Source organism: Lissotriton vulgaris, chromosome 7, assembly GCF_964263255.1.
Source record: "Lissotriton vulgaris chromosome 7, aLisVul1.2, whole genome shotgun sequence".
NCBI classification, from domain to species: domain Eukaryota; kingdom Metazoa; phylum Chordata; class Amphibia; order Caudata; family Salamandridae; genus Lissotriton; species Lissotriton vulgaris.
In genome coordinates this window covers 622,639,164-622,662,216 of record NC_141695.1, presented here as the reverse complement: position 1 = coordinate 622,662,216, position 23,053 = coordinate 622,639,164, and the positions used below count along the sequence as shown (strand labels likewise).

The window sequence follows — 23,053 nt, the reverse complement described above, 5'->3', positions numbered from 1 at the left end:
GAGGGACAAAGACAAAATAAAGGAGAGGAGTACATGGGGAATGAGGGGGAGCCTTGAAGTGCATGGTTATTTCCCCTACCCTGATCTTTTACAGAAGGGGAAACAGTATACTGTGGGTAGTTTAACTTGGCTGGCAGGTAGGGTGAAAGTTATGGGGGACTGGAAGAAATCGAAAGGAGCCAGAAGTTCAGAGTTATTAACAGAGACCAGGAGAGAAAGGGAAGTCCTTGAGAGGGGAGGGCCATCGATGAGGAAAGGAAGGCAAGTGACAGAGTGGAAAAAACATTTGGTCATGTAGGTTACTGATGTAGCACTTAAACCTGTTGGTAGGCCACTTCCAAGCACTAATTGGAAAAGGAGAAAAGTCAGTATGCAGAAAGAGGATAAGAGGGGCAGTTTTTCCATGTATATACAGGTAAAGAGTGATGGGCTGAGTTGGCCTAGCCCCTGCCTGAATCTGTGAGCGCAGGATCTTATATAGATATCTGCAACAGAAGCTCAAACAAATAAACTATCTGAGTGGTAGAGCAGTAAACATGGATAATTCCCGCTCTTTTATATTCTCCCCTCTGGCCACAAGTGGTAAAGTTCTACCTAAGTGGCTTGAGAGAAAAGTGGGGTTGACACTCAAGCAGTGAGTGGTGGAAGACATGAATGTTCACCGGGTGCTGACGGGGTAGCATGGCCCACGGACCTCACTGGTTCCCAGGCATCAGAGCACATATGGAAAAACCTATCTGGTGCACTCCTGGCACCTCTACATAGAAGTGGGCAGGGGATGAGATATGTTGACAAGTACTCTGAGGTTTAGCCAGTCTTTCATGTTGCAGTGAGGTGCCAGATGAAGCTCAGGACTGTGTGCCTGTTTAAAATACTGAGCAATATAGTATTAATGTTAAATGTGTGGATGTTGGTGAGAGAAAACTACTTTATGGTAAATACAACATTATATTTTTTGACCATACAAACTGAAAGAGTGAGAGCAATGCATGTTATGAAGTACTTATTGTTTGCAACCGCTAAATAATATTTTAATTAAAATATTGTTTAAGATTTCTGCCATTCTGTTTTTCAAATCAAAGTTTATGGCCTGTTATGTCAAAGTGTATTTTACACTGTGTAGCAGCAGAACTGTATCACTCCAGGTCTTTACCACTCAATGTTTATGAACTCAGTGATCAATTCACCAGCTGGATGATTGGCTCAGTCAGTTAAGCAGTCGCCGCTGACACATGCTATGATCTGTAAGTCACATGTTTGATCCCTGAAAAGAATGAGTCAGACTTCTACCCTTTCGAAATAAGTAAACTGAGTACCATTAAGTTGGGTAACAGTAACATCTGTTATGGACAGTGTGTATAGGAAGGCAGATGTTGACAGTGTGAAGGAATAGGAGATATGTGGTCTGGAGTGCTTTATAAGAAATTGGCTATTATTCGCATCACAGCTGATATGAGTAGGTGGCACTTACATCTGCATCATCCATGGCAGTGCTGGTGGTGGTGCCGTCCACGGTGGGGCTACTGCTGGCTGCTGAATCGTGGTCCAGAGTGGTAATCAGCACCTGGGCTGCCACCTCCACCAGTGGCTCCCGGTAATCAGAAAAAAGTAGGTGGTTGTAGGGTATCCCATAGCCCACCGGGTCATAGGCACAGACGATGTTGAGAAGAGATGTGAACAGTGGCAAGGCATGTCTGGAACAAAAAGAACATTTGTCAGAGTGCTAGCCATGGAAGGTTCAGCCAGGATTCTATGGTGTGGGTGTGTGTATATGTGTATGGATGTATTCAATTACATAAGCATGTTGCACTTTTGAGAAATCCATTTATCCTTGTAGATGTCATTAGATGTATTTTACTTCCTATGCTTTAAATAAGGATAATACAACATGGGTGGAGGATGAAGGTAACCTCCACATTTGTAGTCAAGGCTCCCTAGGCCTATTTAGCAAGTCTTTAAGGTGACTGCATATTAAAGTCACATTTATCAATGTTCCTAGTGACTATGGGAGTGCACTTATAGGCTCATATGACTAACATGTTAATAAATTATCTTGGCGATGCACCTCAATTGGCACACAAAGGGAGAAGCAGTTCTCAAACAAGGGAATCAAAGACTGACTAACAACTTTCTTTTTTCACAACCTACTTCTGATGCTAATGTCAGAGGAAGCAAAATTGGAATATGCTTCAGCAACTTTTCACTTTCATAATTGATCCTGGAGTCCGGTAAACTTTTTTAAGGAGTGCTAGCTGAGTGATGGATGCCATCTTGGTAAGACAAGTCTAATCTGAGGAGGAGATGAGACGTGATGCCACAGGGTAGAGAGCTCTCAATGTGGAACCCTTTCATGCACTTTAAGTGAGACTGATGCGAATTTAGTTAGCAAATGATGTCTAATTTCACATCCATCAAAGTCTATTTTAGGGTTGGGAGAGCTCCCAGCTTAGGGCTCATCTAGCTTATTTCAAACGTATGCATGTATCCACTTGTTCCAGTACCAACTCGTCATTCCTTTTCCCCTTCTAACCTGGATCTTACTGATATTTCACTGATACATCGTTCACTGTATTGACTGTCTAATACACTCAATAGGAGTGCTGGGTATCTTTGACTCGCCTCATAGTTAGTTCCATCAGGAAAGAAAACCTGCCGGATCAAAACCTGCCGTAGCTTAGCTTGACTGTTTGCTGGCCTCTGCCCGTCCTGCCCCCTAAAACTCGTCAGTATGTCTTTGCAAATAAAATTGACAGAGCACAAAAAGTGACTTTCATGCCCTCAAAATATCACAAGGTTAGTGATTACATTACAATGGGCAGAGCCCAGCAACAAGCGGTAAGGACGAATAGTCACCAATGAGCTGTACACTCAGTGGTGAATGTACTCTGTAAATATGCGTCACATGGTTGCTGAGGGCATTGTCGACATCTTTAAGTTAGCGTGAGTCCGGTAGCCATGATGCTGCCTTTGCGCACGTTACTACATGTATTTATTTTTGCAAGACTCTGTTTATGCCTTTCACATGAGAACTCTCTGCTCTGCTTGTTCTCTGCCCGTTCCTGGAGTTTAGTCTGACTATTGTGATCAAGGTCGATAAACACTGCCCCTTGTTATTCTGTTCTGGTCAGGTCCTAGCACCTACACAAACACATACCAATGCAGCTGTTTTTGCTGGAGACTCGTACTTTGATATTATAGGGATGCATATTTAGGTAACACACACTTGGAGAGGGACCTTTCCTGAGAGAAGAGCAACACACACCTGTGATGTAGAAATAAGATCTATGTCCTAAGATATGGGGTCTGCTGACAAAGCGCAGAGATCTTCTATTATATAATAATACTTCTTCTTGCCAAGGGGAGGGAGCATAGGCACTATATTCCTTTCTCCATAGTCTTTGTATGATGACGTCTCCCTTTATGATATATAGCCTTACTGCAGTGCTAACGATATATTAAAATAAATGTTTTAAACTATCTTCGTGTTTCTGTCAGATCTTATTGTGGACAAGTACGAGAGAGTGCGCGAAAAGACGGGTCTTGTTGCCACGATTCCTGAGAGTTCCGGGAGTTTTGCGTACTGAGGTGTCTAATCATTTGTTTCTCCATTTGTGAGTAGGAGAACGAGTGAGACACTATAGCAAGTCGGTCCTGGGTTCGTGCACACTTAGGTGGTGGAAAGGCTCAGCCCCTATACACGAGGTCCCATTTTCCTGCACATAGTTCTGTGTATGGGAAGAATCCCTGCAACATATGGAGAAAATCCTTAACAACACAAAGCAGCTAGCTATATTCACACATAACCAAAAAATGGTAAAACATCAGGTGACTGTAAATGTAGCTCCATGCTTACAGCCAGGGGTAACAACACAAAGATGAAAACTGGGAAATGTCAGAGCAAGAAAGCCTGTAATATAGTTCAGGAGCTTCAACAAATTGTTTCATGGAATTTTGTGGAATGTGCAGGTCTCAGGTTTGTATCTAGTCTGTCTAGTTTGTTGCACAATGCTGCCCTTTATTTTGTCACACGGGATATGTAAATGTTAATTTATTGAAAAAGTAACACACCATTAGAGACTGTGTATTAAAAAGTATAACACAAATGACCTCTTCATAACACTCCAGCTCTTGCTCTCTCCCCAAAATTGCATGAAGGACATAAGGATATATTCATGAGCGTCCTAGGAGAATCTATTACTTTCTCATATAATTTAAGTGAAAATTGTGCAGCAAATTGCATTGTTGAGCACATTATTTCAAAGGTTTATCAGGGGCTAGAACCCCCCCTTCCCCAAGCCCTATGAGAGGAAGTAAGGTCCACTCGCTGAAATTCAGATCAGGTACAACAACACAACATTTTTACCAGATGCCACTAGTCGACATACTAATTTGTATATAGGTTACTCTTCCAGTGTAGGTTTGCACCCTTTATGTTCATGTTTGTCAAATATGTAATTGGTTAATTTGTTGCTTGAACTAGCAGCACAACTTTCTAAATTGTAAGATAAAAATTAATTAAAGCTCCCCTTCACATACTGATACCATGGATCCACCACCCCCAATCGACTTCCTGGAGGGTTGTTAGAGTACTATCGGTGTAAGTTGGAGGTGTCATTGGTGGGAGTGTGTGGTGCCAGTGGTGGAAGCAGGAAGCAACCTTTATTTACTTTTACAAATTAAGTACCACCCAGAAGCAAGTATAGGAAGGAACAATGACATGCTTTCTGTCCAGTTTCAGAGACTGTGGATGGATATATTTTTTAGCTAGTACAAGATTCCGGATGCTCAACAGTGTTTGGGATAGCCCGGGAGCCAGGAGAGCAGTGTGAGAAAGTGCATCCTTAGGGCATTTTAGGATAACCCAATTAGGCTTAGTCATGGGGAATATATATGTATGTACAGCTCAGGGTGTAGACTTTGCATAACACACAAACACTGTCTAAAAAGCCTGATCTCCATTGGTGTTATCGAGCAAAGCCTACAACTGTTGCTACAACAGCTGCACACAGGATTTGCGGCTTTCTCTTCTTTCAACACTGAGAGGAGATTCAGAAAGTTACTTTAACCAAAAGCCCCTGGAAAATGTAAATTGCCCAGGAGAATCCTGAACGGCAGAAATGTCCCCTGTGTCTTTCAACCCAAGACAAAGTGTAACTATTCACCCTTCACCTTGCTGCTCACCTGTTTTCTGTGGAGCAGAAAAACTGCACCCAGGGATTGGATCCACTGCCACTCTCTGGGGACGGCGCCAGGTACATGGCCTCTGAAAAACAGGTCAGCAAAAGCTTCAGCAACTCCGTCCTGGGGAGAGAGGAAGAATACGCTGTAAGACAGTGCAAGGACGTGAGCGCAAGTGGCACCTCAGTTGGAGAGGGAACACAAATTACTCACAGTCCAAGGAGTCCAAGTGGTACCCACAGAAGGAGGTCAAGGAATATGCATATGTTAGTTGGATTAAAGGGCTCCCCAAGGTGATCATGGCTAGGTAAAATACCCTGGGCTAGTGGCTTCACAAATATCAAAGGAAGAAGTGTTTCTTTATCCCCAGTTAGAGGGGCTTGGAATAATTTCGGTAGAAGTTGTCTCAGAATGCCAAAATATGACAGAATGCAAATAAGCAGGCAATACCTCTTCAGCAAGAAATTACCATTCTGCCTTTTCTCTCTCACACTCCAGCAAACTGAGCTGTTTTTGTTTCTCGACAACCTCCCAGCCAGCGTCCATTCACACAAATGCACTCACAAACATACAGTCACAAGAGATAGACATCAGGCTCACACACATCTGCTTCTTAAACGACACCTACAAATTTGCAGAGAAGATTTCAGCCAAATAAAGTTATATTCAGTTAGGCAAAAATTGAATTTTTCCAACCATACAAAGTGAGATTACGTATTTTCCTGAATGTGCAATACAAAGCCTTACATCTGATGTAAGCCTAAAGACAAGCTTTCTTATAAGCCCAATTGCTGGGTGACGTAATATGTGATAACAATTACGGACTTCCTTTTTGACTTGCAATATCCGTACAATGTACAGTAGCAGATACTTTATCCAACATATTAAAAATGCAATGGCATTCTAATAGTTAGTTTTATAATCCTAGCTGTACATTTTAGGTTTATGTAGTGGTACCTACCTCTGAACAAACGAACACTGGGGTAACACATTGAGTGGACACATCCCCAAGTGCTGAGAATTCTTGTGGGGACAATGAAATTAAATGACTTTGGGAAGATCTGGGTTAACGACGGGCTTCACATTAGTGCACTGCAACAGGAAGGTACAGCCATGGCTCAGCAACTCCTGGACTCTGTGTTGGTTCAGCTCTATGTCAATCTATGAGTCCTGCTCCTGCTTTAGTCAACGCAATGCACATAGTATCTAGGAGATACATCTGTGCAGATCCAGTGCACAATCTCTGCACAACTAGGGTGGAGAGTTGCTTGTACTGTATTTTGGGGGGCTTTTGATTTGCCGCACCTGGTAAATCTTGGCAAAGTGCTTAACAGTTGACGTTCATCATTTCTCCATCTCACAAAATGAGTGCCCGAGTTGCAATCCAAGTGTGATATGTTTTCTTTTCCATCTCCTCTCCTGCTGGAAATGTTAATATTGCTGTACCTGTGAGGGGCCTGTCACTTTAGACCTGCTCATCTCCCTTACCTGAAAGAGTGGAGATGGATGGTGGTGGATGGAGCCCAACCATGACGACAAAACAAACACTACATAAAGTTTTAGAGATACACTGTCAACAGGGAGGTAATTAGAAGTTGGTTTACAAATTGAGTAATCAGGTTTGAGAACAAGTGAAAATTAACCCCTGCCTCCTGATATTGGTGGACCTTTCAGCCTCCTTCGATACAGTTGATCATCCCACCTTCATACATACCCTGGAGTCTGGAATGGGATTCACCGGCAATGTCCTTCACTGGTACGCATCCTACCTTTGCAACCTACTTAAGTTTCTTCACATTGGAACTTCAAGTTTCCAATATATCCCACCACCTGCAGAATCCCACAGGGTTTCATACTATCTCCTGTGATCTTCAACCTCTACATGGAACTGCTTGATTCTCTTCTCCCAGATAACAGCATCAAGATTCAACTATAAGCTGGTGATACACAACTCTACCCGAGAGACTCCTCTCCTTCAGACATTCAGTAACTGAAACACTGCTTGCACATCACCCAGACCTGGATATTCAGTGCCTACCTGAAGCTCAAAACAACCAAATCAGAATTACTGTTAATTGTCACTAACAACAAACAAGAAACAGTAGAAACCTGGATCAATGACAGGAACAATGATGGAAACACAAACTTATACTTGGATTCATCCAGAACACCAAACCCACCCTCAAGGAATATATTGCCGAAAAACGATGACAGCCTGGTGCCAGCTCTCTCTTCTAAAGAAAGTGAAACAGTTTCTTTCATAAAGCAACTTAATGACTGAAGTTTAACCCCTCGTACTCTTGTATCTGAATTGCTGTAATCCCCCATTCCATGGCCTCGCAGACGCCACACTGGCACCCTTTAAGGGCATCCTACATGCAGCAGAATGTCTCATCCAGGGCCTGAAGAAAGATGGTAACATTGTCCCCAGCCTCATGGAGCTACAATAGCATACATACATGGCTGACTGTTACGTTTCTACATTATGTTTGGCTAATTTAAATTAACAAATTACAGCCCAACAAAGTTTCTCAGTGGTATGTGCAGCAACATTTAGACTTTGTTAATGAATAACAGTGTATGCTGGAAACCTTTGTAGAGACAAATGTTTTTGCAGGGGACAGAAGGATCTCAATGCAAAAGTCAACTAACTGCTGGTGTAATTGAGATTGCTGAAGAGTGCAGACATGTGATGATTTTTTACATGTCACATAATAATTATTTTGTGTCTGTAGAAGAAATTGGTTCCCATGGGAATTACAGCAACTGAACAATTTGCAAAGCATGTTGCTTCGGGATTCTGCATTATGGAAACAGAAGGGATCCTTGAAATACGACTTTTCCTTACCTGAATTGTGGTGGCAGTTGAGACATTCATGGACTGTTTTCTTTATGTATATATCGAACACATCTATAGGCTACCCTTCAGATTAGTAAATTTACTCACAGGTATCGTTACTTCTAAAATGAACATAAGAGGCTGGATAATATAATATCACCAAGAATGATTTTGCTACAAAAAGAAATAGGTATGTTTATGCAATGGTCTGGTATATCAATGAGTCGAGTGTTGTGATGTCAATCTATGGCTATTACACCTGAACTATGTGTTAGTCATGTGAAGGTGGTCTTGCGATGTGTTCAAGAAGCTTTCACACAGCTGTTTAGAGGCTAGATATGGGACTGAGTGGAGGTGTATTTGTGTCAAATATTAGGATATTTGTCAGAGGCGGAGGGGTTCAGCTTTGTGAAAGCCTTGAAAGAATGACTTTAAGAATGGAGTGGAAATTTGAGGAGTATCATGACTGACCGTCGTTTTAGACACTTTAGCTTTTATAGATTATATGGGGTTCTATGAGCTTTTAGACTCTTGATGTATACTTCATCATTACGCAAAGCAATACACCTTACTATGGTACATAACACTTTTTACAGGAAGCATCACTTTCTTGTTTCTAAAGATGTGGTTGGTTGCTTGTGTGATTGTACCATATACTCTAGAATATTGACAGATCATGGTTCTCTTTCATGTGGCCTGCAGTAAGCCAACAAATCCTCTATTCAGAGGTTTAGAAAGGATGAACATGATTTTTGTAATGAAGACAAAGTCACATGCTTTAATTTTTAATAAAATTAGGTAACATTTGACCATCTGAGGATATCAATTGGGGAATTTAAATGCTATGTTATGTGTTTTGGAATTACTGACAGGCATGATACTTATCAATCACTTATAAAGAGCAAAGATAAAGACACACTCGGAGTTAGAATCTCTTAATTAAACTCTGAAGAAGAAAATACACTGGGCACAATTGTAGTGAGAACAAGCAGTCTGATGAAGTTGTGAAAGAGAAATGTTTTTTTGGTTTTCATCATAAGAAGGTCAAGGATAGCAAGCAACTGGACCACTGGGAAGAAGTCTGATGCGTGCCTGCTTGGTCGATCTGTTGTGAGGAAGGATAGAACCGGAAGGGGGTACTGAAACGTGTTACTGTATATTATATTATTAGGATGCCAAGATACTGAAGTTCCTAAGTACTTGTAGCATCTCTAGGCTGATACAGGGTAACATGATTTAAGAGCTGGTAATGCCCAGGAGCTTGACGGGCTCAGCACAGAGTACTACAAGCAATTTTTAAAACCTTAATTCCCAGATTATTAAGCGTCTTTGAGGGAATTTAGGGTTTATTGAAATTAGACCACACTAATAAAAGTACTACTAACAAAATACTGTTCAGGCATAATAAGAATTCAAAGAAGTTCAATAAAATTGTGCAGTAACATTTAATGTACGCATTAGAAGATTTAAACTACAAGACGGAGAACCTAGAAATCATTACATCTGTGATGGGTGCAAGACAGACTTATGTTTAAAAAATGGAGCATCTTTGCCTTCTGGCAAGAAAAAGGGTGTTTCTTAACTTGAAAAAATTGACACAATAGGATGGTAGGAAATCCAATCATCTACGAGCACGCATCACAAAATGATCAATAATTAGAACTTTAATGCTCTTTATTCGCCGTAAATTGGCAGGGTATGCCCAGACGTGGGTCCCTTGCTCACTTTGCCCCTGGATTCAAGCTATCCTGGCTGATTAGCCAGAAACCGGTCCTAGTATGCTTGTTTCCGGTCCAGGGAAGACATGGCTTGGCAGTTCGGGCTGGACTGTTCCCATGAGGCACAGGGTCAGACTGATTTGCATATGGCCATGTCTGAACTGGGGAAACGGAGTGAGCTAAAGAAAGATGATGGATTAAACCCAGATCAGTTGACTTGGGGTGAGTGCTTGCAATGTTCAACACTCCGTCCATGACCCCCTTTGGTTTTGCAATAATTAGAACTGCAATAGCAGAAACAGTTTAACTGTATCTTTTCTACTCCGAGACCACTTTGAACACATGCTTAGAGGAAAGCTCCCTTTTTCCCTTTGGGCTGCCTGTACATCTATTATGAGCTTGTATGTCTGCAAAAGCATGCAACATGCTACCCACGGTGAAGCTTATAAAAGAAATGTTAACCTTGCTCTAATCTTAATGTTTCAATAAAAATAACATTTTAAAGTGATATATTCGGATATGAATTAAAAGTTTCAACACTAATTTTAGAATGATTAAAGAGGATTCTTCTGAGGATTGTATAATTGATAGAATGACACCGTTGTATATTTGCATATCGTATTCAACAGTAACATAAAATTAACCAATGCTTTCAATCTAAAAGTTTGAAAAGCAGCACAGAAGAAACTATATCAAATGTGGTATGAAAGTAATGGGACCCCCTCTAAAGTACTAATTCACAGGTCAGGGAGAAGAGGGGAAAGAAATATAATGTAGCAACTACTCAAAGCACAAACTCCCTCATAACCTCTCTATTTATTTCTATATCAAATGCGGACACATTTATTTGCATCTTAAAAAAGGAACCTTCTTGTAATAAAATGGTTGGTATACACACAAACATACATATCTTAGCCTGTCACGTGCATTCACCAGGCAATGACTACATTCACAGACACCTCGTCTTCCTGTCCGTGTCTCCTTTCCCTCCCCCTCCTTCTTCTCCCTCTGTGTTTCTTTGATTCAAACTGATGTAACTATGTAACCGATAACTCGCGGATTCAAATGATATAACTATGTATCCTGTAACATGCTGATCCTCATGTAAAGCGCTCTGATACCTCCGGGTCTAGCCAGCACTATATAAAACTTTGCAAATAAATAAATAAAATAAATAAATGACCCCCTTGGACATATAAACCTTAAACAACCACCTATGCAACTTATATCTACCAGACCCCCATCGCACATACAACCTGATCCCCTCTTTCTCTTCTTACACTTACTCATGCCTCACCCCAAGTCTCACACTCAAACCCCTGACCTAGAGTCACATACGCACACATGATCCTACTGTCACACACAAATACCTAGGACCACACTGCATAAGTATGGGAATTTACACACTCTTAGAAATACAGAGGGAAACATTCCTATCCTCTAAAACACACACACTTAACTATCCCTCAAAGCAGATACTGATGCATCAGACATGCACCACAAGTATGGACCGCGTTCTTACCTATTGAGGTCATGGGCATAGTTGGGCTGAGGGGAATGTGCAAATCCAACGCCGGCCTGCCAGATGTATTCGCAGCTATCAATTGAGTGAATGTCCTCAGCAGTTTCCTGTGGGGAGGGTCAGATGTTTAGACAAAGCATAAAAAGCAGGAAAGCTTTCATGAAACTCACAAGGCCTTTTACAATACATAGCTAATGGTGTTCAAGTTACTCATAAACATTGTGTGTCAGGTTGTCAGTTTGCTTGCTTCAGCCTTAGATCCATCACTGTGGAGTGTGCATCCAAGACTAGAGCCCAGTACAGCTGTAACTTCCAAAAAGACTTCCATATTAAGGCAGCACCCGGTACTATTGGCAAAATTGAAGACAGTTTGGGGGGTTCATGTATGGCAGACAGAAGAGTGTAATCATTAGCCTACCCAGAATTTTGGGGGGAAATCTGCAGAATCTTCTGGAGTGATACAGTGAGATATATTATAAAGGCGGAAGGAATTTTACTGAGAAAAAGCATGACGATGCTTGGGATGAGTCCGTCAGAAAGAGCATTGCTGGTTCTAGTTTCCTTAACACAAAGGGCAGAAGGCCCCCATCTTAGTTATGCAAAGAAGAAAAATAACTACTCTAGAGCACTGGTCCTCAAGTATGCGTGTCCTCTCTAGAATTACATGCATTCGATTTATTCAAAGACAACAGGGAGGATTCTGGCACACATTTATGGTCAAGTTTACAAAATAGAACAAGCTGCCAGGTTGCAAAAGATATATTGTGGGCTTACTAAGACTGTAGAGTGTTTTGCAGCCCGCCCATTGTTCTCCATTGGTTGGCTTTACTGTCACTCATTTGCCTACTTCTTATTCAGTGGCTTGCACTGTCCATCTTCTGTCTTTTCTTCCCAAGGACACCAGCTCTTTACCATCTCTTTCACTAGCTGGCGTCTATGGTTCTTCTGCACACTTTTAGGGACCTATGTTATTTTTTGTCTAAAGCACTCCACAAGAGTGCATGTGTTTTCCAGTTGTCTCCCTTGTGTGCTTCACTTCTCTCTCTACGCTGCTCTTTCTCACCCATGTACTCCTCTCCCGGCCCACTCTGTGGTTCACTTGCCCTCATATGCTCATCCCCGTGTTGCTTTGTAACTTATGTGCTACTCCCCCTGCCCCCATCCATGTTGCTCACTCTCACCAGTTTGCTTTCCTCCTCACTACATATTGCTCTCTGTCCCCCATTTCCTTTTCTGCTGCCCACACATCCTCTTTGCTGCTTCTCCACCACCCACTTCCTCAGTGTCCTTTCCATCCTCCTGGGTTGGTTATGCCCCCCATGTTGTTTCCTAACCTGCCTGCTCTTTAAAGAATAACATTAAGATGTTGTGCGTTCTGTTTCTCCTTCAATCATTGATTAACCAGGTTTCCTCTTTTCAATGGAACAGCTTAGTATTGCTTCAAAGGAGGGTCACTGGAAAGCAGTACATCAGTTGATATTTTAATTTATTTTTTTCTCTTTTGATGCATTACACCTCCTTAGCACTGGAGGCTGCGTCAATCACATCTAGGTTTCCAGTGAGAACATGTATAACCTAGTTGCTTTCCCCCTCACCCAGCCATTTGTACTCTTCATATTTCCAACCCCTTCCAGCCCCCCGAGTGAGCCAAAAACTATGCTTTCCTTTCCCATATAGTTAAGTTCCTGGGTTGGATATAACTTCTTTCTTCACCTCTCCGATCAGTTCTCGTGCCTACCCTATTATTTTCATTCCCCAGTATGTCAAACTCTCATTCTGCATATGCTTCTTCTAATATGTTCAGTACTTGGAGTCGTTGGGGCATCTAATTTCTCGAGTGTGTCTTGCCATACAAGAGACCATTGACTGCCACTGTTTCCAGAGCATCTTTTCTTTCACCCAGTCCTGTGCAAGAGTTTTCCGTAGCCAGTACCCACCACACCTTTTAAAGCCACTTATCTCCTGTGGCTATAAATTGTGTGACCAAGTTGCTTGCAATTTGGTTTGTTATCTAGAGAACAGATATGATCTTTCCCATCCTACTATATAGTGGATAAAATGACTGGAGACATTCATAACAGCTTCACCTCCGCACACTTTTCTTTTGCTGTTCCTATGGTTTCCTCTGTAGCTCTCCAGACTTTCTCCCAGAAATGCTTAATCTTAGGGCAGGATCAAAAACAAGTAATAAAGTGCCCAAGTAACCACACTCCCTCCAACAACTGCCTGGCCTGGCCTGTCATTTATTATTTATCTGGGCTACATTGTATCATCTATAGAATATTCTGAAAACTGTCCCAAGGACAGTTATGTGTGTGCAAAGTTGTTAGCCCTCATCATGATATCTGCCTACTGGTTTAAATTCATCTGACTCCCCAATTCATTTTCCCAGGATTCCTGAAATAGCAATTTACTTCACACTTCTAGCCTTGTGAGGAGTCTGTAGATAGTGGAAATACTACATTTTGAGGGTTTCCCCAATAGAAGACATCTCTCGAAGGTGGTCAGCCACATTGTTGACCCAGTCTTAAACAGTGGATTTGTTACCCAGTGCATCGCTTCTTGATATGGAAAACATTGTCTATCATCAAGCCTAAAGTCTTTCTTTATCTTTAGGAATGCTTTAACTATGCCTTTGTGGCACAAGCCCGGATCAAGCAATATCCTTCGTTTTTCCAAGTCCTAAAGTTAGCATTTTACATATCAGAGGAGAATTTCGGATTATCCCGGAGTGCTGTACGGGGAAATGGACATTAGCTTAGCCTTTTCCTTTCTGACTAAAGCTTGGTCCCTACCCTACATCAGTGCCTATTGAATGGGCAAATGTAGAGCTTAGTATCCTGATATTTTCTTGACACGTAGTGCATCTCCGATAGTGATGTATGAGGTATGGTGTGGTGTATCGAGCTCCAGGCTTTGTTGGTTTCCTTTCATGCCCTTTTGAGATAAAATCCTTACTAGCGCCGCTTAGCGATATCATCAAAGGTCCATGACTCCCAGCCCTCCATCTCTGGACCTGAGACAGCATTGCCTGCCTTCTATTTTTGCTTTCTTCCTCTGCCATATATATTTCTGGCGCTGAAGCTGGTATTTCTGTGTCATCTTTTCTATTGCCCAAGGCAATGTTTTGAAAGAAATAGAGCATCTGATTTAGAGTTTGGCGGATGAGTGTTCAGTCACAAAAGTGGCGGATATCACTTCTGCCTCATTATAATTTCATCAGGATATAATACATATGCATCTGGATAGAATGCATTTTTAATAAAGCAGACAGGACATCCGTCAAGTTTGTGAATGAGGATCCGATCCATCTGCCAAACTCTTGTTGAGGCCCATAGTATTTTGGTGAAAATCTACATTTTGGTTTTTTTTTCTTGTTTTTTTTCGTTTTTTCTGGTTTTTTTTTAATTCTAGAACATCTACATTTTGACTGCTTCAATGCTTCTCACTCAGGACAACTTATAAGGTTTCAATTACCTGCATCTTTTATAATCACCTTTTAATACTCTGCCATATTTCCGTGTCTAGAGTCCGTAATAGTGTTTGCCAGTAATACCCAGATGGTTAATTATCATGTTGGGTCATTTGAAGGGAGTCATCTTTATCAATGACTGCTTCTCTGCTGTGTTTATAGGAAAGTTTAGCCCCTCAGATGTTCATATATTGACTTTGAGGGCTCATGTTCTCATATTCTTTCAGCTACTCTATCAGGACTAGCATTAATCTGGCACTAATTTAACCCCTTAACTGCTGAGCCTTTTCCTCTAGTGCTGAGCCTTTTTTTTGGCTATTTGGGGTAGTTGGTGCTGAGGTCTCCATAATTGTTTTCGCACATATAAGTCATATTCACACTTTTTTTCCAACAATCTGTGGATTTTAAAAGTGCCGAAGGTTTGTGGATTCCCCTGAAGAGGACCAAGAAAATAGGCAACAATTCAGTAAATTTTGAGTTTTGGGGGAAAAAGTGCTCTGGGTAAAAGTGTCTGTTTTTTCCTAAAAATGGCACCACTGAACGGTTTACTGTGCTAAAGTCACCATCTTCCCAGCCTTCAGGAACATGCACAACTGAATAAAAAAAAAATGTTTTTGTTACCACTGTTTTGGCATTTTTAAAGAAATGACCCATTAATCCTATTTTTTGTTCTCTCAACCTACTTCCAGTTTCTTATGGAAACCAATGTAAAACCCTGGGGTGACTCAGGAAAGCTATAGATTTTTAAAAAGTAGACAATTCCGAATTCAGCAAAAGGTCATTTGTGTAGATCCCTCAATGTTTTCCCAAAGATACCAACTGTTGAACCAAAGAAATATTGAAAATTAGTAGGAAAAACTGGCATTTGTGACAGCGTTTTCCCCTGTAACTTTTAGTCATGATGGCCGATTTACAAAAGCAGTATACGTCCGCTATGCTCTGCTAGTTGCAGAGTTATATATGGCTTGTAAGTTCTCCAAGAACTCAAGGTACCCAGAGCCAACAACTGAGTTGCAACATACAATGCTTTTTCATTGTGCACAGATTATAGACCAATTGACATGGTGAAAAATGAGTATCAAGAAACCTATGTATTTCAGAAATGGGCACAAGACATGGAGTTTGGAAACAGTGGTTATGTGTACATCTCTAAAATTGTGAGTACCCGTACTAGAAAATCATTTGGGTATTTTTCAAAATGTCATCTTTCTTGCACACTGGCTTACATTTGGAAATCCAATTGGTAATTACAAATGTTCTACTACTCTATGCTCCGACATGTCTCCCATTAAAAGTGTTACCTCACTTGAGCGGGTAGGGCTAGTGCCCACAAAAGGAAACGGCCCAAATGCAACATGGATACTTCACATTAACCACTCAAAACAGACCATTTTTTTGCAAAGTGAGTAGCTGTGGATTTTGGGCCCTAGCTCAGGTGGCAACGGGGGAAAAATAGCAAGCTTGCAAATCTTTTAAAACTAGACACTTAGCAGAACCCAGGGTGGGTAACATGCATGGCTCACACAAGGTGTTTTTCAGCGAGAATCCCTTGCAAATCTCACCTTTGAATAGAAAAAACACATTTTCCTAAAATTTCTGTGATGGTATGTTTTGGAATCTACCGGGAGGAACAAACTTCCTTCCACCCACCAAGTCTCCAAATAAAAAAATGTATCTCACTTGTATGGGTAGCCCTAGTGCGTGCAACAGGAAACAGACCAAAATACAACATGGATCCATCACATTTTTTGACTCAAAACAAACTCTTTTTTCACAAAGAGGGTAGCTGTGAATTGTGGGTCCTAGCTCAGCTGGCACGTAGGGAAACCTAGCAAACCTGCACATTTTTTAAAACTAGACATATGGGGGAATCCAGAAAGGGGTGACATGTGCGGCTATCATCAGGTTGTTTTGCCCAGAATCCCTTGCAAACCTCAAACTTTGACTTAAAAACACAGTTTTTCATCACATTTCTGTGATGGAAAGTTCTGAAATCTGCGGGAAGCCACAAACTTTCTTCCACCCTAAGTCTCCTGATAAAGATGGTACCTCATTTCTGTAGGTAGGTATAGTGCCCAACACAGGAAATTGTCCAAAACACAACAATGATACATCACATTTTTCCACTGAAAACTGACCCTTTTCTTCCAATAAGGGTGGCTGTGGATTTTGGGCCCTAGCTCGGGCGGCACATAGGGAAACCCAGCAACCCTGCACATTTTTTTAAATTAGACAACTAGAGGTGTCCAGGGTGGTGTGCCTCGCATGGATCCCATGAGGTTTTCTTAACCACAATGCCTGGCAAACCTCAAACTTTGCCTGAAATCACACATTTTGCTTACATTTCTGTGATGGAAACTTCCAGATTCTGCAGGAATCCAAAAGTTCCTACCCACAAATTACCCTCTTCCCCTTCAGGGGGGCAGAAAGACACTTGCCCCATTTACTTGGGTTGGGGCATGGCCATGCCCATCCTGGGTAGCCCCCAGGACTATATTTGTTTTTCTGCAAACTTGGCATTTTCAAACTGCTGTTTTAATCAACCCGTGACAGTATGCATTTCCCTCCTAGTTTTTCAAAAAGACTGTATTAAGCCTCACCACCTATACACCTCAGTGGCTAACAAGAGTGTGCTTAGGAGACAGCTTAATCTGATCTGTGGTATTAAACTGCGCTTTGAAAGTGTATGCATCGCTCGCTTTTTGGCTTGAAAAGTGATTCGCTTAAATGTGCGAAAAGCTATATTTCAGTGACTTCAAAATTGTCCCTTATCTGAAAAGTAGAATCTGGAAGTTATGAAGTGTGGATTGTGCCTGTCTGTATCCAAGAAGACTGCGAATAGAGAAGCACCTTCCTGCCAAAGCAGTCTGGGCTTAAGGTCACTTGGCTCATATAGAAGTTTACTATGGGTTATTGCATCTGTTGCTGTGATTGGTTGATAGGACTAGTACTTCTATGGGACTGAGGGCCTAGGGTTTGAGTTTTGATCAACTGTTTGGGCTAATCTTGCTGCTCTTCCCAAGTATCCAGAGTAACACTTAAAGGGTTAATATATTTGATATTTGTATAGACAAGAGCTCAGTGTGTGAATGGCTCCATGCATGGCATGAAGAATAGTGGAGAAAGGGGGAAACCTTGTCTCATCTTTCTCTGGCTGTGGACCTTGTCAGAATGTCTCCTGCTGTTTATTATTGAAGCAGTGGAAGTTTGCGATCTTGCCAGTGTCCACAAGAGGAGACCATTGACTATGCCCATTTTCATGAAGAATCTTCTTAAAAGGCCACGTTTTCTATGTGTGCAAATGACAGGAGGAATACTCTTCCTTCTCCCTTAACTCCTTGGACGCTCATGACGAGCTCAGCTCGTCATGATGTACACCTCCATACACTCATGATGAGCTGAGCTCGTCATGAACAATGGGGAATCTCAAGTTCCAGCACAGGAGGAAAATAACACTAGCATCGATGGTGTTAAACGCAATGTCAATCAGATGCAGGGCTTTCTACACAGTCTCTCATGCATTTTACCCCTATATGAATCCCACCAGGTCTGGGTGTAAAAGTGCTGTTATGTCAGAAAGTAATCTGGCCACTATAACTTTGGTCAGAAGCTTTGCAAATAAATTGAGAAGTGAAACAGGCCTACAGAAGGCACAGCTAAGGGGAGATATATTGAGCTTGAGCATTAACGCGAACAAGGCTTCAGTCATGTTTGTCATCTGGACCCTGTGTACGTCACCTCATGAAAGGCTTCTGTAAGGATCCCCAACATGGATGCCGCAAAGGTTTTGTGAAATCCAACGGAGAAACCATCTTGCCCTAGTTCTTTCAAACTTTTCTGGTTAAGAATTGTGAATAGTACCTCTTCTTTCATTATGTGTGCTCAATTTATTCTTTAGCGTTGAGGTTGTCGTCAAGTCTAGGTTGGCGGCTCTCCTTTACCAGACTGTAGCTTCACTCTCATACAGTTCAGAATACAAATCTTTGACCTTTTCAGTTTTCTTAGAATCTCCAGCTTAGTAGGGTACTTGTTGCTTCTCGCTGTCAAATTGCATGGCTTGTTGCCCCCTCACAATATTTCATACCTACCACTGCCAGTATTTGGGGAGTTATGTTTTCAGGGATTTGATGTGTCCTCTCATTACAGTTACATTCTTTCAGATCTTTTGTGACTGCATCCCTTTATGTTTCTTTTCTTCCTCCTCAAGGTTAGTTCTAAGCTTCTTGGCTAGAACCTCTCTCATCTGCTCGAGCAGGGCTGCCACAGCGATAAATTGGCCTCCGAGGCCCGCTTTGCTTCAAATACTATCGCTTTGCTTACTTCCATGTCATCATTCAACTAGATGTATTTGTTGAACCTTGTCATCCACTAGGTCTCTAATTTTAGTTTTTTGGAGTTTCTACCTGTCCCTCTTCTCAACACCCAACCCCTTTCCCTAGGATAGGGAGCACGATTGGCCCATGATCTCACAGTGTTAGGGGCTCCTGGTCTACTACTTCTACTCGTGATAAAAAACATTTGCTGGTGAGTATGTTGTATATGCAAACACACAATCTGTGCACCACTGAAAAGTGGGAACAGTCTACCTGTACATGGTGTCAGTTTCGACAAAATCTATCAGGCCAATTTATAGAACAGATTTAACAATCCCTATCATCTGAAAAGATTACACACAGGTTACTTGTTTTATCCAAGCATCAGCCCTAATTTCTGTATCTTGGAATCAATGCTTACACAGCATGTGAAAAGGCTTCCACTGGCTGTCCTGCACTTCTCTGTCAGTTTCATGTTTTCTTGCTATGGCTATTGTGGTAGTCTTTCCTCTTGCTGAATGAGTTGGAGGCTTCGCACTGAACAGAAAATAGAAAAAGTTTTATAAAGTTAGATTAATAAATTATTAAATGGGGGACTCAAAATTAACCTTTGAAATATAAAACCGGGCATGGTTTGTAAGATGCTCCACTGAACTTCAGCTTTGCTAACTCGATAAAGATACGCACTCTCTGCCTTAAGGTAGTCTTTTCTGAACAGATACTACACGTCAAAAGAATGCTTCCGCTGATCAGCTGAAAGAGTTATTATTTCAGACTAAACAGGACAACTTTTAGTTCCTAGATTGGATGATTTCCAACAGGAACTAGTTTTCTTTTCAAACCTTCTAGGTGATCAAATATTATGGGAACATTGAAAAAATAATATCCTGAATTATTTCTCAATATGATACCACTGCTGGTAGATTAAATACTAAGGAGGTATATGACAGGCAACAGTTTCAGTATTCAAGAAAAACGAATGATCCCTCTTCACAACACAGGTAAGGGTCCAATCCTTTCTTGTTACCAAAAGGAGAATCTTATAATTTTGCTTAAGTATAACCGTATAGGGGGGAGGAGCCAAGCTCGCGACCGTGATGGCCGCAATGTAGCTCGGCTCCGCTAGCCTTCCTGCCCAACACATATATCCTAACACGCATCCTGCCCCGAGACGACATACTCGGGAAGACACGGAAAGACGAAGGAAAGCTTGTACTCACCATCTGTCCCGGGGGCTCCTGCGAGCGGCGGATCCGAAGTTAAACCCCTGCTTGGTCTGGGGCCTCCGCGGCGTAGAGACCGGGGACTTGCCTGTGGAGGTCAGCCGGCGAGATGGTGTCGACGGCGGACCCTGGTGAAGAGGAGAAGCCGGCTGGGAGAGACCGTGGTGCGGTTATGCCGATGGCAACGGATCGGGCCCGGTCCAGCGGCCGGAGGGCCCCGTGGTGAGGTGCGGCGCGCCGTGGACGGGGGAAGACCATGTAGGAGGCTCCCCCCTTTGTTTCCTTGTTCGGCCATCTTGAAGCCCTGCGCCCAGATTCGGCGTGTGGCGCCCGCGGGGCGGTGGCGCTGGCGGTCCCCCTTTTTGTGGCTCTCCTTTCTGCACCCAGATTGTCATTCCTGGGGCTCGAGGGGGCTCCCGTGGTGGCCTTGCTTGAGAGCCCGCTCCAGAAGTTGAGGCGCACGGGGACGCGGCTGGATCTGCAAGATGGCGGCCGGCGGCCGGCGCCCTGAGTCACGGACTGAACCAGGGCGGCGAATTTGTGTCGCTGAAGTGTACGGGGGTCTGGTCCTGTGAGCGGGAGCCCACACTTGGTGATGTTCTTGACGCCTTAAAGACTTTACGCGCGACCCTGGCCCTCAACGCCCTTGTGCTGGATAGAAGGGCGGCCGCCATTGCTGTCGGGCCGTCCCTCATGGACGCGGCTCGGCCCCGAGTGTGTGCTGTTTCGTCCCCCTCTGTTGCCGTGAGGAGTGCTGTCACTGTGCATCGGCAAGACTATACACCAGCGGCCCCGGATCCCGGGGTCGCCTTGATCGTGGCGGGCGCGGGCGTGGGCACCGCGTCGGAGCCCGTTCCTGCTCGACTGATCGGGGAACAACGTAGATTGCCGATTCGAGCTGCCCCGGCGAGAACCCAGTGTTATCCTGCGGGGACGACTCTACTTTCCTGGGCGGCGAGACTGTACCCACACTGTTTGTTATTCCCGTTGTCGTTGCTGAAACGTCTAGACTGCCGCACAAAGTTCTTGCTTGGCCGCTGGTTGTTGGAGTCCTCTGGTTTGCTCCCACGGTCTGTCCTGCTTCGGCCATACGGCCTCCCCACTTTGATTTGTTTGCTGCCCACTACTCTACCACGCGCGGTAGCGATGGCTAGGAAAGGACAGGGGTGAGCCGGTTCTGGACCCGGAGGACTAATGGTTGGCGGATGGAGATGAGGAGTGCCCTCAAACATGACACTATGGACGATTCCTTCGAAGATTTATGATACCCGAGACTATGTCGATTTCGTTTTGATGTTGCATTAATGTGTGTGATGGCGGGGGTAGGGGCCGAATGGTTAGATTGATGGCTCTCCTCTCCCCCTGGTTCTTTTTCCTTTTTGTCTCCTTTGTTTCCCTTCCCTCTCTCTAACTTTTCCTATATTTCGGGTCTCCTATTTAGGGCGACAGGCACGCTGCTGGGGGGTAGGCCGTAGCCTTCTGCAGGGGTGCAGGGTGGGGTGGGTGGGTTGGGGTCTTTTTCTGACCGTTTTTTTAGTTTCTACGGCTCTTTTGTGTCCCTTTCTTAGGACGCCGTGGCTGTGCGTGTTTCCCACGGTGTGATTGCTTGTGGGGGAGGAGGTGAGGTATTCTTACTTTATACGATATTGATTGCACAGATATCCTGACTTGAACGCCCCACCCCTAATAACGTGGTCCCCAGTCACTTTCCTCACCCTTATCGCTGTGGGGGCGCGTACAGCAGCACGGCGTTCCTTCTTTTCTTTCCTTTTTAGCGTTCCCCCTTTTTCTTATCTTCTGGGTCAGTATAGAGAATGACTAACTCCTTTTGCCGTTCTGGTTACTCAGTTAGGTAGAAGTATAATAATTTGGTGGTCTGTGTGCACGTGGCGGGCTACGATGGGTACTGATTGGAAATGTGGCATCTATATTCTGATTGCTGTAGACTATTGCTGATAACTGTTTTTATTGATGCCTTAATGTTTTTCTGCTTGATTCGTGGCCCGCTATGGGCACTCAGATGATTAAACTGCAACTGATCCTGCTATAATTTCTATTATAAAATTAACCTTCTTTGATCCTGCATCCGGCGGTCACACTCAGCTCCTCTACGATTGAACTACTTGTTCGCAAAATAATGGGTGACTGCCGTGAAACCTCTTTATTGATTTACGTGCTTTTCAGATTGCTTCGTGGCCGGCCTAATTGGTTGTAGGCCAGTATTTGTATGCTACTATCTGCACAATAAAGGTTTAAAAAAAAAAAAAGTATAACCGTATAGTTGGAATGCCTTCCAGCGGCCTTCAAAATGTCTCTTGCGACCTAAGCAAAGTTTAAAGGACCGTATTACAGGATCTTTTAAGTGGAGTTCTGGATACCCTAACAGTTCAGACACTGCAAAAAGTTCTATCTCAGGTGTGATACGCAAATCAAACAGGCTACTCATTATCACAACAAACCTCTCACTTGCAGGCTTTTATTTGTATGATTTTCTGGTGTATCTTATAGTTATGAACACCTCAAACATAACCTGTCCAATGAGGAATGACTTCCTGCATAGAGCATGTCCACACTCCTTAACCTCTTCGATGTGTTGGATGGCCAGTCACGGTGCTCGTGTGCTGCTGACGCGCAAAATTCTGCCGCAGCGGAATTTGCGCTGCGTCGAAGAGATTAAATTCCCTATAGAAGAATGGAAGAGTTCTTCCTTTTTTCTGCATAAGGAACGTGGCTGTGGTGTTTTTTTAATAGAAATAGAAAATACATAATCACCTACCTGACTAGCCTC

General features: G+C 42.9%; 1 protein-coding gene across 1 annotated transcript in view; it reads right to left on the bottom strand.

The window, feature by feature from the left end:
• Positions 1-23,053, bottom strand: part of HID1 (HID1 domain containing) — a 220,717-nt gene that overhangs the window by 109,642 nt on the left and 88,022 nt on the right. Inside the window, exons 5-7 of the mRNA XM_086930796.1 lie at positions 11,258-11,364; positions 5,182-5,301; positions 1,472-1,694 (exon numbers count right to left, since the gene is read on the bottom strand). Of these exons, the coding sequence (XP_086786922.1) occupies positions 1,472-1,694; positions 5,182-5,301; positions 11,258-11,364 (450 nt within the window). The remainder of the gene's footprint in view (positions 1-1,471; positions 1,695-5,181; positions 5,302-11,257; positions 11,365-23,053) is intronic.